General features: G+C 47.2%; 1 protein-coding gene across 2 annotated transcripts in view; it reads right to left on the reverse strand.

Annotated features, from left to right (window-relative positions):
* The window catches only part of SLC20A2 (solute carrier family 20 member 2), a 110,443-nt gene that overhangs the window by 49,591 nt on the left and 44,103 nt on the right, over nt 1-16,749 (reverse strand). For both annotated transcript variants that reach the window (XM_052661409.1, XM_052661408.1), the window contains exon 2: nt 955-1,506. In XM_052661409.1, coding sequence (XP_052517369.1) covers nt 955-1,243 — 289 coding nt within the window. In that variant the 5' untranslated portion in view covers nt 1,244-1,506. The remainder of the gene's footprint in view (nt 1-954; nt 1,507-16,749) is intronic.

Raw genomic sequence — 16,749 nt, forward strand, 5'->3', positions numbered from 1 at the left:
GGCCCTGCTGCCCGAACCTCTCAGCTTGGTGAGGGAGCACCCATATGCTGCCACAGGTCTGGGATCAGCGTGGGCAGAGAAGGAACCACTCATCCAGCCAGCGATGCTCCTTCATCCAGGCACCCTGACCGTAACCCATCAGAGACCCTACTGCAAACAGGTGACGTACAAATGATCTTCTGGCCAGAAAACAAAACAAGCATACCAGATGAACCCCCCCCCCGGGGCGGAATTAGAAAATCTGAACAAAAACCAACAAAAGGATGACAAATGACAGAGAAGACCAACGCTTCTCGAAACACAGGCACTTGAGATTCATTTGGTAACTGCTCTAAAACTTAAACTGAGAATACCAAAGTTAAGCTAATGAACACTGGTTTTTGGCATCCAAGTTTTTAAAACATCGCCTTGGAACTAATGAAAAATATATGAAAAAACAGAAATAAACCATCAAGGTTTCTAAATAAACCTAACTAAACCTCCGATTCACTTTAACGTGTTCTTTCTTTAAGAACTTTCAAATAGCTTTAAAATGACAAAGAGCGATGCTACAAATATCTTTTTTTTCTGGACTTTTTGAAAAGCACTGACTTAGCCAAAATCTATTTGAACACATTCAAGAAAGAAATGGTTGCTTGACATTTGAACACTGACCAAAATCATAACATACAGAAAGCACAAATAAGATAAAATAAATGAGAAGCAAGTCTGAAAAATATACATACACATCTATTTTATATATATATATATTGCTGAATTACTTTGCTATACAGCTGAAAATAACAAAACACTGTGAATCAGCTATACTCTTATTTTAAAAAAACAACAACGACAACTATCAAACCAGTTTTTGAAAAGTTGAAGCAAAAGTCTCACTTATGGGTATGACAGAAGTCAGGCAGAGAAGTGGGTCAGGGGACACACTCCCACGGGTGGGAAGACGAGGCTACTTACCAACCATGGCACTGACCTCCCCGGCCATGAGCGTCTCCACGGTGTTGTTGTACAGGTTCACATCGATGATGCCCTTCCGGATGGTCTCTCCGACTTTGGCCCCCAGCAACACCGAGCCGGTGGTTTCGAAGATGGAAGCCAGGATACAGGCCTGCCTCAAGGTCACCACGCCCGAGCCCACGGCGGTACCAAACGAATTGGCAACGTCATTGGCACCCACAGAAAATGCCAAGATAAAAGCTATGATAAAACCCAAGATGACCATCCACAGGTACTCGTCCATCGCCATTGTGGACGCGGGGCGCTGGGTGCTTTTCTTGTGCGGAAATCTCTAAAATCGGCCGAGCCTGAGGTTCTACGGGGCGTGAGGCTGAGAGTTTCTGTAAACAGTGAATCTGCTCTGGAAAGTGCCGGGTGATGTTGGGGCTGCACAAACTGCTAACTGCTGGTTTTCAAGCTACTGTCAGGACAGTTCATTGGGTTGTGTTCAGTCAGCGGTAAAACACATTCCATATTTTCCCTCCTGATCTGGGGAAGCTGTGAGGGCTCCTCCTGTGTCAGAAAGAAAACAAAAGGAATTAGTCACCCTGAGGAACGGGCGACAACGGTCTGTTCTTTCAGGAAGAAGTGTTTGGAGACGACTCATGGGCTCTCCCTTCCGCGTGCGTGTGGCCGATCTGACTATAAAGCAATGCTGGAAGGTCATAAGCAGGCTAACTTCTACCCCTGCCACCACCAAAAGAGAGCTGATTCTAAAACTTCAGAGGGTAATCACGCTTTATGATTATAGACTGACAGGAAGTCCTACTAGGGTACATTTTTACACAATTTGATGAATATATGTGGCCTTTATTTTAGAAGGAAAAATTCTGACAGAGGAGTAAAAGAAAAAGAAATGAGAAATTCACATTACAGAGCTCATCAAATACACGGAACATGCCTAACTTCTTGGAGCAGGGTTACCCCAACGTGGCTGTGACACTGTGGGGTGTTGGCTCCTTGTCCACCTGCTCACATGCACACTTCACATCGAGCTTACCAAACCTGTGTCTGAGCACAAAGTGACCCGTCCACAGGGTGACGGGGGAGACGGAAGCTGAAGGGGACAGCATCCCCAGCAGGATGGGGACACTGGAGCAGAGCCACCTTGTCAGAGCGCGAGGGAGAACAAGTCACTACTCACCGCCTCCCACCTCAGCTGGGGATAGCCAGAGACCTGAGCACAGCCTGGGAAATTACCCCAGGTCTCCCCAGGGGCCCCCAGATGTCCTTAGGGTTCCCCTGCAGAGCCCTGGGAGATCTAGCAGGGAGTCCCAAGGAGATCTGGGGGAAGCCCTGGGGAGATCTGGGGGGAACCCCAGGGAGATCTGCGGGGGAGCTTTTATCCCTGGGCTTCCTCCATAGATCTCCTTGGGGCTCCCTCCCTAGATCACCCCCTGCCAGATTTCATCTCATCCCCCAAACCTGCCTGGGCTCATTGGCCTCAGGTCTTGCCCTCCCCTCACTTGTTCCTGCCTCTTGTGTGAAAACCACCAGCTCCCTCAGCTCAGGGCCTTCGTACCTGCTGGTCCCCGGGCCAGAAACAGCCTCTCTGCCAGCTCACTGCCTGCTCCAAGTCCCTTTCTGCCCAGACGTCACCACCAGAGCGGGCCCCGACCTTGTCTAACAGCAGCGCCACCCACCCCATGTCATTATCCCTCTCTCTCACCCAACTGTTTGCCTTTTCTACTGACCACCTCACTCATCCGTTCACTCACTCACTCCCGTCTGGCTTCACGCACGAGGATTCCCAGCTGAGTCCCCAGCACACAGACTAGCATCTGGCACGGGATAAGCCCCAGTCAAGCTGCTCAGTAAGTGAAGAAAGAAGCTATTAGATAAAGGAAGGCTTGCATCGGCTTCTTCCTGGGATGAAGAAGTGATGTCACAGAAGTGATACATCCATGAAGGAAAAATGTCATGAAAAGCTTCAGAGTTGTGGTGTTCTGTTATTAGACAGAGTACCACGTCTGTGTACTTGAGTGGTTCTCAGCATTGAGAATGATGCCTATAAATGCTTACTGAACTGAGTTAGCCTCATACACCACGTCATATAAAATATAACTATCAGTCAACATTAAGGTTATTTAGAGGGAAAGAAGCAGGACACAAAATTTATGTACCTATGACTGTGGCAATGTTAAAAGGTATATAAAAGGCCCAGAGGTAATTCACTAACAGTGTGACAGTGGTTGAGCTGACAAGCAATAGTAGAGATCAAGTTTTTCTTTCCTCCCAAAACTCTATACTGTCGTGACGTGCTTTCCAAATTAAAATAATACATAAAAACAAATCAATAAATATATAGAACCATCTTTTTAGGAAAAATGATCAACTAAAATGCATCAACCACATGTGCTGGCAGCGTGACAGGCCCAGGACGAAGCAGAAGTGTGCTCAGACCACCTTCTCACTTTCTCGGCTTTGGAGCCCACGTGACTCTGGAGACGTGGGAAAAAAAACTGCACTGAGTCGATAAATGAAAATACAAAGTCAAACCAGTATCTGGACCAATATTATCTACCTTGAAATACAAAGAGTTCTAGATGAAGCCTTGCCGGTCAGGTCAGGGGGCCCAGAGGCCAGCAAGGACAGCACGGGATGCTGTTTACTGAGCACCCTGGTGGCCCGTCACCGGGAAGATGCTGAGTGGCATGCGATGTGGTCCAGGAAGGGAGACGGATGCTCATCGACAGACACGCGTCAAACTATCAGGTGTGCCAGGTGCTAAAGCGGGAGGCCCACGTCATACACAGCCTCACGAGCCCACAGATGGGGCACCTGATCTGTGTGAGCAGGAGGGGGTCCCCTGCCACCTAAGGATGGGGGGTGTCAACCTGGGACTGGGGGGGGGGGTCACTCCAGGAGGTTCCCAGTTGGGAAGGAGTGGCATGATGTGGGAGACCAGAGGCAGCCTGGGGAGATGGAGGCTGGGCTGGACCACACTGCCGGTGGCCACCTGCTAACACTGGGGGGCTCTGTTAGAGGGGTGCTCAGGCTCCCCTTCCTGGAGGCCCCTGGCCACAGTGCAGAGGGGGGCCAGGATGGAGGCAGTAGGGGACATGAGGAGACTGCCTCCGAGGCCCCTGCACGGCACAGGTGCAGATGGGTGTCCTGAACCGGGGACAGTGTGCTGACAAGCAGAAGAGGAGGGATGGAAAGAGGGGTTCCGGTGGCTGATGCCGCCGGGATGCAGTGCTGGCTCGTCAGTGGGGATGGAGACAGGAGCGCTGGGCTGAGGAGTCACCGGGCAGGGTGTTCTCCCATCTGCGCTGTGCTTGGTTTTGTTGGTAGGTGGCAGGGTGGGGTCTGGGCACAGCTCACGGCTGGACACTCGACACACGCAGGGGGTAAGGCAAGGCCCTTGGGCCGCCTCTGCTTGGACTGAGGGTTCTCACAGCCTTTGTGGTACCCCGGCACCACTTCAGAGCAGAGGTTCTCTCTCCCACTCACGTGACCTTAGACAGCTTATCTCCACAATTCTATGTTTTCTCCTTCACACTCAACCCCGAAGTTCCAAAGCACCTGGCCGAGGAGAAAGGCCTGCCCCTTTTAAGAGACTAAATCATTTCCATCTTGCATGATATTTACCCAGCCTACTTCCTATCGCAAGTACCAACATTTTGATTTTCTTCATTGATTTTTGTCCAACGTGGGCAAAATGAAGTGCTTAAATAACTACACAACAGGATGCATTGAAAAAGAGGGTCGCGCTGCTGAAACTGAGCCCTCAGCGGGCTGGAAAACCACTGTGCGAGCGGTAGCTTGTCAAGAACATGGCCAAATTCCGAGTGGCCGAGGCCCAATCAGGAGGCTCGGGTCTGAAAGTAGAGTTTTGAAGGGGGTGGGGGGTGGTTGATCATATCAGGGCAGAAATTCGACTTATTCAATAAGTAACACTGGGCCAACGTGCCAGCTGCTATCTAGAAGGAAGAAAAAAGTGAGATTCCCTACCTCATCCCAAGTGAAAGATTTAAATATAAAAACTGAAATCAGAATAAAGACCACAGGTAAATATTTACTCGCTGCTGGGACAGGTCGCCTAGACGCGACCCTGGAGGCAGTGGATGGAAACACACGTGTGTTCACGGGAATCCTACAGAGGCTCTGAGTGTGGGAGCAGCAATGAAACGCCTTCTCTCTTCCTCAGCGGAGACGCTCAGCCCAGGGCGACGCTGATCAGAAAACCTCCAGCAAATGCCTTGTTCTTCCTGCCTCTCCTTGCCCGAGTGTGAAAACCCCTAAAAAGCCAGACTCACAGACCTAGGGTTACAAGACGGTCGTCAGTTTTCCGATGCCCCTGACCTTTTGCACTGGAGGAGAGTTCGAACTCCTGCAAGAAGTACTGAGGGTCTGTAGGGTCTGTGCCCCCGACGGGCCATGTTCACAAGAGCCTCCCTTTCCCCGGTGAGCCAGCGTCTCAGCACCCCGCGTGGTCTGGCGCCTGGGCCTTCGGCTCTGAGCCGCGTTCCCAGGACTCCTGCGTGGAGGCTTCAGACTCTCTTCCTCTGTCAGCATTGATTCAACTCTCCCCAACGCCCTCCTATCCACCCTGGGAATCGGAATGTTTACAGAAGCGTGAAAACAAACATTCTCAGAATATTTCTAGCCAGGTTTGTACACTGCTTAAGAACAGGAATGCTGCTGAGTTGTGGCATTTAATAAACTTTGGTGCACAGAGAAGCCTGGATCGGGGGGTCCTGCTCTGAAATGCTGCCAACGGTGACACCCCAGGAGACCCTTGACTCTCCCAGCAAAGGTCTGCTCCAGCGCCCCCCACCCCCCGCCGGCCTGGGGTCTAACCATCTCCCCAGTTGGCACCTACCAGCCCCAGACAAGCAGGTCCACAGCGGTGGGCTGTGGGCTCTTCAGGGACCCAGACTCACGCAGAAAAGAATCCCAAAGATGACTTCCGGCTTTTTCCCCAAGTACACACCGATTTCCATCAGTTCACCTACGAGTCTCGAACTCAGCTTTTTAAAAAAAAAAAAACAACAACAAAACACCTCTGATCCTGAAGGACGCTGACTGAGCTAGCGTCACGTTTCACCCAAGTCTTTCTTCTGCCCCAGTGATGCCGAAGGAATTCAATAAATCTATAAAATGCCTTGTTTCCTGGGTCTGCTTGGAAACAGCCTAAGTAGGGTAAGGTCCTACTTGATGAGGCTTAATCTTATTTACTGACATGAGCTGAGTCATAATTAACAGTTGCCTCCATCCTCTGGCTCGATTCAGAAGCAGATACCAGGAGAGGGTCCCCTGTGTCGTTCTGGCCCATGAGGATCTTTTCCGAAGGCTCACGGCCGCACCCAGGCCAGGCCCTCCCACCAACAGATGATAGGAAGGAGCCAGGTCCCCACGCAGAAAACCTGGGGCTCTGAAGTAATTTCCCAACTCCTTTCCTAAGGCCCCAGGTACCTTGCACACACAACTCTCTGAAAATGAAAAACCTGCTCTCCCGGCAACGCGCACTGCATTGGGAGTTCTGACACTTAGGTCAAAACCGCGGGGGAGACAGGTATCCCTTCAGGGGCAGGATGTAAAATCCAGTAATTCTGCTACCTGTGGGTGAGCCTGATGAATAAGATGCAAAGATGACGAGTTTTTTCCCCGGTGGTATTTCAACAGAATTGAAGATTTCACTTTCGGAATCTTGCAGAAAACAGCGCAGCAAGCACAAACGTTTTTTTCACCTTTTAGGACGCAGACCTTGCCATGAAGAGTGTTAACATTCTCTTGAGTAGCTCTTGACTTCACAGGCTTAAATGGTAAAAAATAGTTCAAAAATAACAGTATATTTAAGATAGAAAACACTGAGCTTCACGTTTTCACACAAATGATGAAAAACTGAAGTATTACTAGGGAGGGTCTGAAACAGCTCTCAGCTCCCTTTTAAAGGGCCTGTTTCCAGATCGGCCATGTGGCACTGAGCGCAGAGGTGCCCGGAGACAGGCAGACAGGTGCTCTCCTGATAGAGGCGGGGAGGGGCGAGGGGCAGAGGGGATGAGGAGGGAGGAGGGAGAGAGAAAGGGAAGAAAACTCAGAAGGTCAGGGACCGCCTGGAACAGGGGATGGAGCACGGGCACAGCCTGGTAACAGCGACGCTAAGACGCGCAAAGTGGAACAGGAGAGGCCGGGACCTCGGCCCAGCCCTCAGTGTCCGTGCCCCCTCCTTTTCTCTCTACTATTAAAGGGGAGCACCTGTTTCTCCCACCTGGTGAAGGGAACGAGCCCAGGACAGGTCACCCCGGGTCCACCCCAGTCTACAGCTGCCCTGGGCAAGTCATGTCCACGCCCTGTCTGAGAAGCGGCAAGAAGGGCACAATGCACAGTGGTGTGTGAGGTCCCGGCTCAGCACAGGGGTCCACGCGCGGCAGAGAAAGCCCTGGGCGATGGGCAGGAACCCTGAGGCCTGAGCCTGGCCCTGCTGCTAACCCGCAACATGACCACAGAGAAGTGTTGTTTCACCATCTGTAAAGGGGGGACAGTAACAACACACAGACTTTTTGGAATTATTCTCAGGGTCAAATCCATTTTTTTCAGTGTTTGCGAGTTGTGGTTGGCTTCAAGCAACTTGAAGTTATTGGTTATCGGGGCAGTCACAGGGAGAATAAGAGCGTAAGGCTCCAAAATCCTTTGAGAAGGGTCTTCCTCACTCACATGGCCCCACCTCCCTCGAGGGCTGCTCTTCTTCCTGCTGTACAAACTCTAGCCTTGTCTTTGCCTAAAGACTGACACACACTGTAAGGCTCAGGAACTTCGTGGAGGGGTGGACGGAGGAGAAGGGGTAGAGAGAAAAGAACTTGAAAAAGCGCTAGGAAAAAAAAATCCGCACAAAATGGGAAAGCCATTTTGGAAAAGAACTCAGGGGTTTCTCATACTCTGAAGCATACGCTTACTGTGCAAGCCAGCAGACCCGTGAGAAATGGAAACACACGTCTATACAGGAGACTCTAAGTTCTCTCACAAGCAGTTGGTGTTACTATGCACGCGTGTCAAAACTTGTGCAACTGTACACTGACCACTGGTGGGCGTGCCTGTACATAAATTATGCTTCAGTAAGGCTGCTTATAAAATAACACTGGAATATATAAACACGTGCGGTGATGGATGCATTAATTAACTGTGTGGGAATGGATGCATCAATCAACTAGATGGGAAGAATTCTTTTGCAATGTATATGTATAAAAACATATAAAACCACCACAGGGTACACTTCATATTGTAATATTTAAATGATAATCTTACCACTTTATCAGTTGTACCTCAACAGAGCTGAGGGGGATGAAAAGAAAACAACACAAGTCAGATTTGGTATTTTCCCTTCCTGCCACATTGTCCAGCTGAGATGAAGTATAAAAGCTAAAACAGTTTTTTAAAAAAAGAAAGAAACTGCAGCGAGGAGAGAAGGAACATTCCAGCTAGACACAGCGCGACCAGGCTTGGGGCAAGCTGTCACCCTTGCTCCAAGCAGTGGCATCGAGAAGCACAGAGCTAATGAGACCCAAGGAGGGGCTGCCTCACAGGGAAGTCCTCCACACAGGGACTCGGACACAACTTTTCTGAGGTCGGAGATGAGAGAGGAAGGCCCACTGCCGGGATCGCCCACTGACCGCCCTTCAGGATGGGCATCAAGCGCTTCTACAGAGAAAAGAGCACGGGTCTCCCCGTGGAGACAAGTCTCTATCCCTTTCACAGGAGCCAAACCGAGGACAGGGCATTTCATGAGCCATTTGAGGTCAGGGCAAATACGAGCCATTTCGGCTGAAAATCACATCCTTGGAAGGCCACGGGCTGGAGACGCGTGACGTCTAAATTTGTGGACATCTCGTGTACCAAAGTTTCTGGGAGGTCAGGTCCAGTAAACGAGCGGATGAGATCATAAAACTGTCACCTTGTTTGTAACTCCGACACCAAATTCTAAAGTGTCCTGTAATGTCATCCCCCGTAAGTACAGTCAGAAGTGATTTACAGAGCTCTGAGTGACAGTGTTTAGTTTCGTACACGGAATGGTGCTCGCACACTTGCCAGGCTGGGCCAGAGGCAGGGCCAGCCAGGTCCTCTACCTGGAACAAGGAGGACTCAGGTGGGGGACAGGTGTTCTTTATGACGTGACTCTCAATGGTTAAAAAAACCAATAATAGGAAATGTGAACAAACACTCATGTACAAAGATGTTTATTCCGGTGTGATCTATTACCATCGTGAGCAAAGAGCAGACGGGACAGTGGCTGAGGAAGCGCGGGTGACTTCTAAAGATGAAGTTTTATGCAGTCACTAAAACGGTGTAACGTGAGAGCTTCACAGGACACTGGATCATAGTAATAATGCTGAGGGAAACAGGCGTTCACAAAACGGCCCAGACCACACTGCAGCTGTGCTGAAGAATGCTCCAAGCATGGGACTGAGGACACAGGCCCAAGTTCAGAGCGACTCCGGGTGTTCTCCACATTTTTTCATGTTACTAACATTTTCTACCATGAGCAATTACTACTTGTATTATTTTTTTAAATGCCTACAAAACACTACAAAGAAAAGTACATTTTCCCCCCCTAGGTTAGGAATGTAACACCAAAATAAGCTTAGTTTTTCCTAGTAAACAAAATGAATTTCCTATGAGTCTGCCTGTTTTTCAGCCTCTGAGACTTCTACTTGAGCTGTACTGAACAGTTCTGCTCTCTTGATTTCCCTTATCTTTGTTTCTCACTCTCAAGGCTGCCTCTCCATTCCTGTCTGAGCCCTGGGGGCACGGGTGTCTGTGTGGTTTGGGGCCTCCCGTGTGCGGGAGTCTGAAGGTCCCTCCTCGGCCACACCTGCTCCCTCTCTGGTCCCTTCTCTCACCTTCCTGATGAGTCTCTGGAGGTTCTGGCCGCCAGGACTGAACTTCACCCACAGAATAAGAAACTGTCCTGATGGCCCAAGTACTTCACAGTATTTCAGGGAAATGTTTACAAGAAACAACCTAAGTGATTAACTCTTTTAGCCGATCTTGGTTCAGAGACTTAGAGAACATTCGAGTCTGAAGGGACTCAGTCCAGTCCAGTCCAGTCCAGTCGCTCAGTCTGTCCGACTCTTTGCGACCCCCTGAATCGCAGCACGCCAGGCCTCCCTCTCCATCACCAACTCCCGGAGTTCCCTCAGACTCATGTCTATCAAGTCCGTGATGCCATCCAGCCATCTCATCCTCGGTCGGCCCCTTCTCCTCCTGCCCCCAATCCCTCCCAGCATCAGGGCCTTTTCCAATGAGTCAGCTCCTCGCATCAGGTGGCCAAAGTATAGGAGTTTCAGCTTCAGCATCAGTCCTTCCAATGAACAGCCAGGGACTTTAGAAGTCATCTATTCTGATTTTGGTCCTTTTGAAGATGTGACTGTCCTCACTGGAAGTGCACGTTATGATGACCCACTCACTCCACAGGAGGTGCCCCGAGGAAAGCAGCGGAAGTGATGCCCTGGGGAGGTATCCATCAGACCTTCTCAGTGACACTGGCTCCTGCCCTGGAGCTGGGATGCCTTGAAGTCCTGGTCTCTGCAGGGAATGGGAGGGCAGATTCGATGGGGAAAGACGAGAGGGTGATAGACAGCGGATAAGCAGGAATGCTGCAGAGCCTGCATCCTGGAACATTCTCAAGGTCCGATGATGTCTCGAGTCCTGCACATCATCCAGAGACCACAGGGCCGGGAAAAGGCAGTTTAGCCTGGAACCAGGAACCACAGGATTGTCCTGTGGGGAGAGCGGGTGGAAAGCTCTGACCCTCTCTTGAGCCGTGCAGTCAGCGGCCTTCATGAGTTTATGCAATGTGAACCCACTTCTTCTCGTCCCCCAGCAACAGTTTCCACTGCAGAGCCTGTGGGCTCAGCCCTCATTCCTGGTACAGTCAGTCTCTCTGCATTCCTGTCATTCTGACATTTACATTTCTTCTGGGCTTATAAAGCATTTGTGTTATTTAGATGTTTTCCACACAGCCTTTTGCTCTCTGGGAAGGCGCTGGCTAAATCTAGTAAATAAGAATATATCTTTTTTAAAGGATAAAGAAATAAACGCAAAATTCATTCAAATGAGGTAGAGTTAAAGGAGTTGAGATGATCTGACCTAAAGAAGGAAAGATCTAGGAAGTCCTATATGACTTACTTGAAAAATATTTCTTAAAAACTGAAAGATCACCTCGGGAGGTATAAGTGTGAATGCCTTGTGGTGTTCAAATGGGATTTGACTGAGTGATGGGTTAAAGTAAGAAAGCTTTGATCTGTTGCTTCCACTTTAAATGGATAATTTAGTGAGTCCACGTAAAGGCTCATTTCAGTTCAGTTCAGTCGCTCAGGCGTGTCTGACTCATTGAGACCCCATGAACTGCAGCACGCCAGGCTTCCATGTCCATCACCAACTCCCCAAGCTTGCTCAAACTCATGCCCATCGAGTTGGTGATGCCATCCAACCATCTCATCCTCTGTCGTCCCCTTCTCCTCCCACCTTCAATCTTTCCCAGCATCAGGGTCTTTTCCAATGAATCTGTTGTTCACATCAGGTGGCCAAAGTACTGGAGTTTCAGCTTCAGCATCAGTCCTTCCAATGAATATTCAGGACTGATTTTCTTTAGGATGGACTGGTTGGATCTCCTTGCAGTCCAAGGGACTCTCAAGAGTCTAATCCAACACCACAGTTCAAAAGCATCAAGTCTTCGGCGCTCAGCTTGCTTTATGGTCCAACTCTCACATCCATACATGACCACTGGAAAAACCATAGCTTTGACTAGACAAATCTTTGTCGGCAAAGTAATGTCTCTGCTTTTTTAATATGCTTTCTAGGTTGGTCATAGCTTTTCTTCCAAGGAGCAAGCGTCTTTTAATTTCATGGCTGCAGTTACCAACTGCAATGATTTTGGAGCCCAAGAAAATTAAGTCTGTCACTGTTTCCATTGTTTCCTGATTTATTTGCCATGAAAAGGCTATCAAGAGAAAATATATTATCCACCCTTCTTTATCTAATTGGAGATACAGCAGTCTTTCATCATTAATAAGAAAAGCTACACTCAGATAGGAGGAGAAAACTTTGTAACTCAATGGGTTGCCCACAGTGAAATGAGCTCCCACTGGAAATGTGGAATTACCTGCAGTGGAGATTCGAAAAACAGGTTGTGACCACCTCGCCAGAGTGTTTTAGGTGCAATACTGCTTGAAACCCAAGGACAAGAACAGCTGAGCCTTATATTATCTATTCCCACTCCCAGACAGAAACGGCCTCTGAACATCTTTCCCTTTTTGTATGCTCTATAGACACAGATTCCCTCCAAATATTCTAGGTCACCTGTTTTTGTTCACTCGTAACCAAAAACAGATTTGCTTTCAGGAGCAAATCACTTAATATCCTTTCTATCAACTGGCAAACCTAAGGATCACTTGTTCCTATCCTGTGCCCTGAAGTGTTGGGCTGCTTGGCCAAGTCCCAGGAGCTATATTAGGGAAATACTTTCCCTTCAGCCACGGTGGAAAATGGAAATATGTATATAAATAGACATCTTGGTTCTTACATATTTATTTGCTAATTTTATTCCGAGTATAATGGAAGTTCAATAAAGATGTGAATGATACTTATGAAAACATTGATTCCTGCTACCACTACATATTATTTCTATTACTGGAACATTAATATAAATGGAAGAGTTGACAGTTGAAGATTATTATCTTAACTATTATCCACGCTCAGTTTACAGCCCCGTATTTCTTATTTTCATCCGAGGTTCTTAAGCAATAGTTCTTAGGCAGAAGCAAGAGAGGACAAATTAATAAATATTAAAATGACTTAGTTGGACTTTTTCTCTCTGCAAGGGAGCAAAGTCCATTCACGTCTCTGAAGTACCTCATCAGAAGGCAACAAACTTGATTCAATTCTACCAGTAAGGGCAAAATAGTAAGTGAAGCAGCCTAAACAAGGCAGTGAGTCCATAAATTTGGTTGGTAAGTCAGGTGAAAATTTAGTAGTTCTTCATACCTCTGAGACTATGAAATTAAAGTCTTGTTACTAAAATTAGAGGGGTCTTCCTGATGGCTCAGTGGTAAAGAATCCACCCACCAAAGCAGGACACGTGGGTTCGATCCCTGGGTTGGGAAGATCCCCTGGAAAACGAAATGACTACCCACTCCAGTATTCTTGCCTGGGAAATTCAATGGACAGAGGAGTCTGGCAGGGTCTAGTCCAAAGGGTCAGTCACAACTTGGTGACTAAACAACTACTAAGTTAAGAAACCACAAGCATTTGCTTGATATCACCTTTGAAAAACCACAGAGACAGAAGGTTTTATAAAAAGACAGTTTATAAGATTTCTTTGAAAATGATTTCCCCGTTCTGAGAGTGCTCCTGTGGCTTCATTCCTCGTGTGCGGTTAAGACAGAAACTTCCCAGGGCAAGTCACTAGCTCCCTGTGTCTGTTTCGTTTAGAAAGCTTAGAGCTAGGAAAGCGCTTGTATGTGAACATAAGGAGCTTTCTTACAATAACCAGAAAACCACCAGATATAAGCTGCTCTTCCGTGATGTTTGAAATCAGAGTTGGACTGTGAAGAAGGCTGAGCGCTGAAGAATTGATGCTTTTCAACTGTGGTGTTGGAGAAGACTCTTGAGAGTCCCTTGGACTGCAAGGAGATCCAACCAGTCCATTCTGAAGGAGATCGGCCCTGGGATTTCTTTGGAAGGAATGATGCTAAAGCTGAAACTCATGCGAAGAGTTGACTCATTGGAAAAGACTCTGATGCTGGGAGGGATTGGTGGCAGGAGGAGAAGGGGACGATAGAGGATGAGATGGCTGGATGGCATCACGGACTTGATGGACATGAGTCTGAGTGAACTCCGGGAGTTGGTGATGGACAGGCAGGCCTGGCATGCTGTGATTCATGGGGTCGCAAAGAGTCGGACACGACTGAGCGACTGAACTGAACTGAAGACAGAAAGAAACCTATACTGTCTTGCATCATCACCTACTCCGTCACCTTTACTGGAGCTCCTGGGTGTGTTCCAATGGCTGTTCTGTGTCGCTTCCTTTCAGCCGACTGAACCGAACTCGTTTTAGTATTTCTTGTAAGGCGGACCTGTCAGCAGGGCCTTCTCCCAGCCTTTATTTACTTGCTGATGCTCCTATTTAGAAAGACAGCTCTCCGGGATACAGGGTTCCCTCAGCACTTTCCTGGGTCCTCTCACTGCTGCCTGGCCTCCACTGCTGTGAGAGGCCCTGGGCTCCCCCCAGACGCCATGAGTCATGTCTGCCTCTCTGCATTCCCACTTTCTCCTCATCTTTCGGCGTTTTGACTGTAATATGTCTGGGTGTGGATCTCTTTGCATTCATCCTAATTGGCACTTGTTAAGCACTTTGGGTGTGCACATTAGTGTTTCTCATCAGCTTTGGGGATTTGCCAGCCATGACTTCTTTGACAGTGTTTTTCTGCCCTTTCTCTCTCTTCTGCTTCTGGTATTCCTGCTGGGACTCTTCATAGTGGCCCATGTTTTTCTGAGACTGTTCATTTTCCCTCAATCCTTTTTTCTTTCAGTTCTTCTGAAACTGTAACTTCTACCAGTTCTGTAACTTCTACCACTCTATCTTCAAATTCGCTGCTTCTCTCTTCCGAAAATGCAAATCTACTGTGGAGCCTCCTGAGGAGTTTTTCATTTTGGTTACTGTACTTTGCAACTCCAAAATTGCCATTTAAAAAAAAGTTTTAATTGTGGTTAAAATAAGCATAGAATTTTCCATTTAACTATTTTTAAGTGTATAGTTCAGTGACATTAAGTACATTCACGTCATTGTGTAAACATCACAACCATCTGCCTATAGAACTTATCTTACAAAACTGAAACTCTGTACCCACTAAACAATAATTTTCCATTCTTCCTGGCCACCACAATTCTACCTTCAGTCTCTGGAATCTGACTGTTCTAAGTGCATCACATGAGTGAAATCACACACTCTGTCTTTTTGTGAGTATCTTATTACACTTAGCATAATGGCTTCAAAGTTCATCCTTGTTGCAACGTGTCAGAATTCCCTTTTATTTTTAGGCTGAATAATAGTCCATTGTATGTATGGACCATATCTTATTTATCCATTCATCTGTTGATGGAGTTCTGGGTTGCTTCCACTTTTTGGCTATTGTGAATAATACTATTAAAACAGTGTACAAATATCTCTTGGAGTCCCTGCTTTCAGTTCTTCTGGGTATACAACCAGAAGCAGCATTGCTGGGTCAGATGATAAATCTGTTAATTTTTTCAGGAACCACCATACTACTTTGTACAGCAGCTACACCATTTTACATTCCCACCAACGGTGCACAAAGGTCCCAGTTTCTCCACATGTTCTTTTCTATGTTATTGTTTTTTCAGGCGAAGTCATCCCAATGGACATGAGGTGTTATCTCGCTGTGGGTTTGACTTTCACTTTTCTAGTGATTACTGTTGGTACATCTCTTAATGTGCTTGCTGGCCATCTGTAAGGAGAAATGTCTATTTAAGTCCTCTGTGCAGTTTTGAATCAGTTTATTTTTCTATTGTTTAAGTTGTAGGAGTTCTTCATATATTTATATTGTGGATACTAGCCCCTTGTCAGATATATGATTTACAAATATTTCCCCCACTCTGTAGTTGGCTTTTTACTCTTGTGTCCTTTGATATACAGAAACTTTTAATTTTGCTGTAGTCCAATGTATCTATCCTTACTTTTGCTTTTGGTGGCATAACTACATTTTTTTTTTTTTAATCATTTCTATCTCTTTTAAGGATAGTCTCTATTTGATGAGTCACTGCCACCAATTTTCCTTGAATTCTTTCAGAATAGTTTATTTTAGATTTTGAACTAAGATAATATAATAATAGCTGCTCTGAAGTCTGCTAAGTTCAATAAATGGGCCCCTCAAAAGCAGTCTCTCCTGCCTGCTTACTTCTCCTGTGTATGTATCACGCTTTTCAGTTTCTCTAACATGACTCATACTTTTTTCTTGAAAAATGGACATTTTACAAAGGACAACGTATATTGTAGCAACGCTGGTTACTGGTGCTCCCACCCCGCAGATGTCTGTTGTTATTTGGCTGTTCACTTGGCTGGACGACGCTGGGGACCTCTCCTTACCCTACAGCGTACAGCTGTTGCTGTGCCCGCTCAGATATTCCCCCACGTCTTTGTATTTTAGTCTGGCTTGCTAGAAATCACCCATGGGACAGCATAAGCTACTTACTGGTCAAAGGTTGTGCTTAAGCCCCCTTAGCTAGTGAGATTTCCAGGCTCTACCACGGCGTTTGGGGCTTAGAGTCTACTTTGCTCAGAGAGCAAAGGATGGAGGGAGCATTTGAAAGCAAAGGGGCAGCGCAAGGGTAATTGCTGGAGAGCTGGGATTATTCTGTATCCTGGCTGTGCTGGTGGCCATAAAACCCCGAGCATGTGTAAAACCTCATTCAGCTGTACACCAGAAAAAGGGAATTTTTGCTGTGTGTAAATTTTTAAGTGACTGGATCTGCCTAAAAGGCATCTATCAACATATCCTATGGCCGCCAGCAACATATCCTCATGGTTTGGCTTAAAAAGAAAAGATAACTTCTACACCTGGAGTCATATCCAATTGATCACTTGAGTTCTTAAAAGGAGACCAAAACCAAATCTTTCTTATTATACGATCGCCTACTGGAATCATTTCGTCTCAGAACACATATACAGACTAAAAACCAGATCCTTCTAGTACTTAACAGTTAGCATGACAATGCATGATAACTACCGCGTGATAA

Source organism: Budorcas taxicolor, chromosome 24 (genome assembly GCF_023091745.1).
Source record: "Budorcas taxicolor isolate Tak-1 chromosome 24, Takin1.1, whole genome shotgun sequence".
NCBI classification, from domain to species: Eukaryota; Metazoa; Chordata; class Mammalia; order Artiodactyla; family Bovidae; genus Budorcas; species Budorcas taxicolor.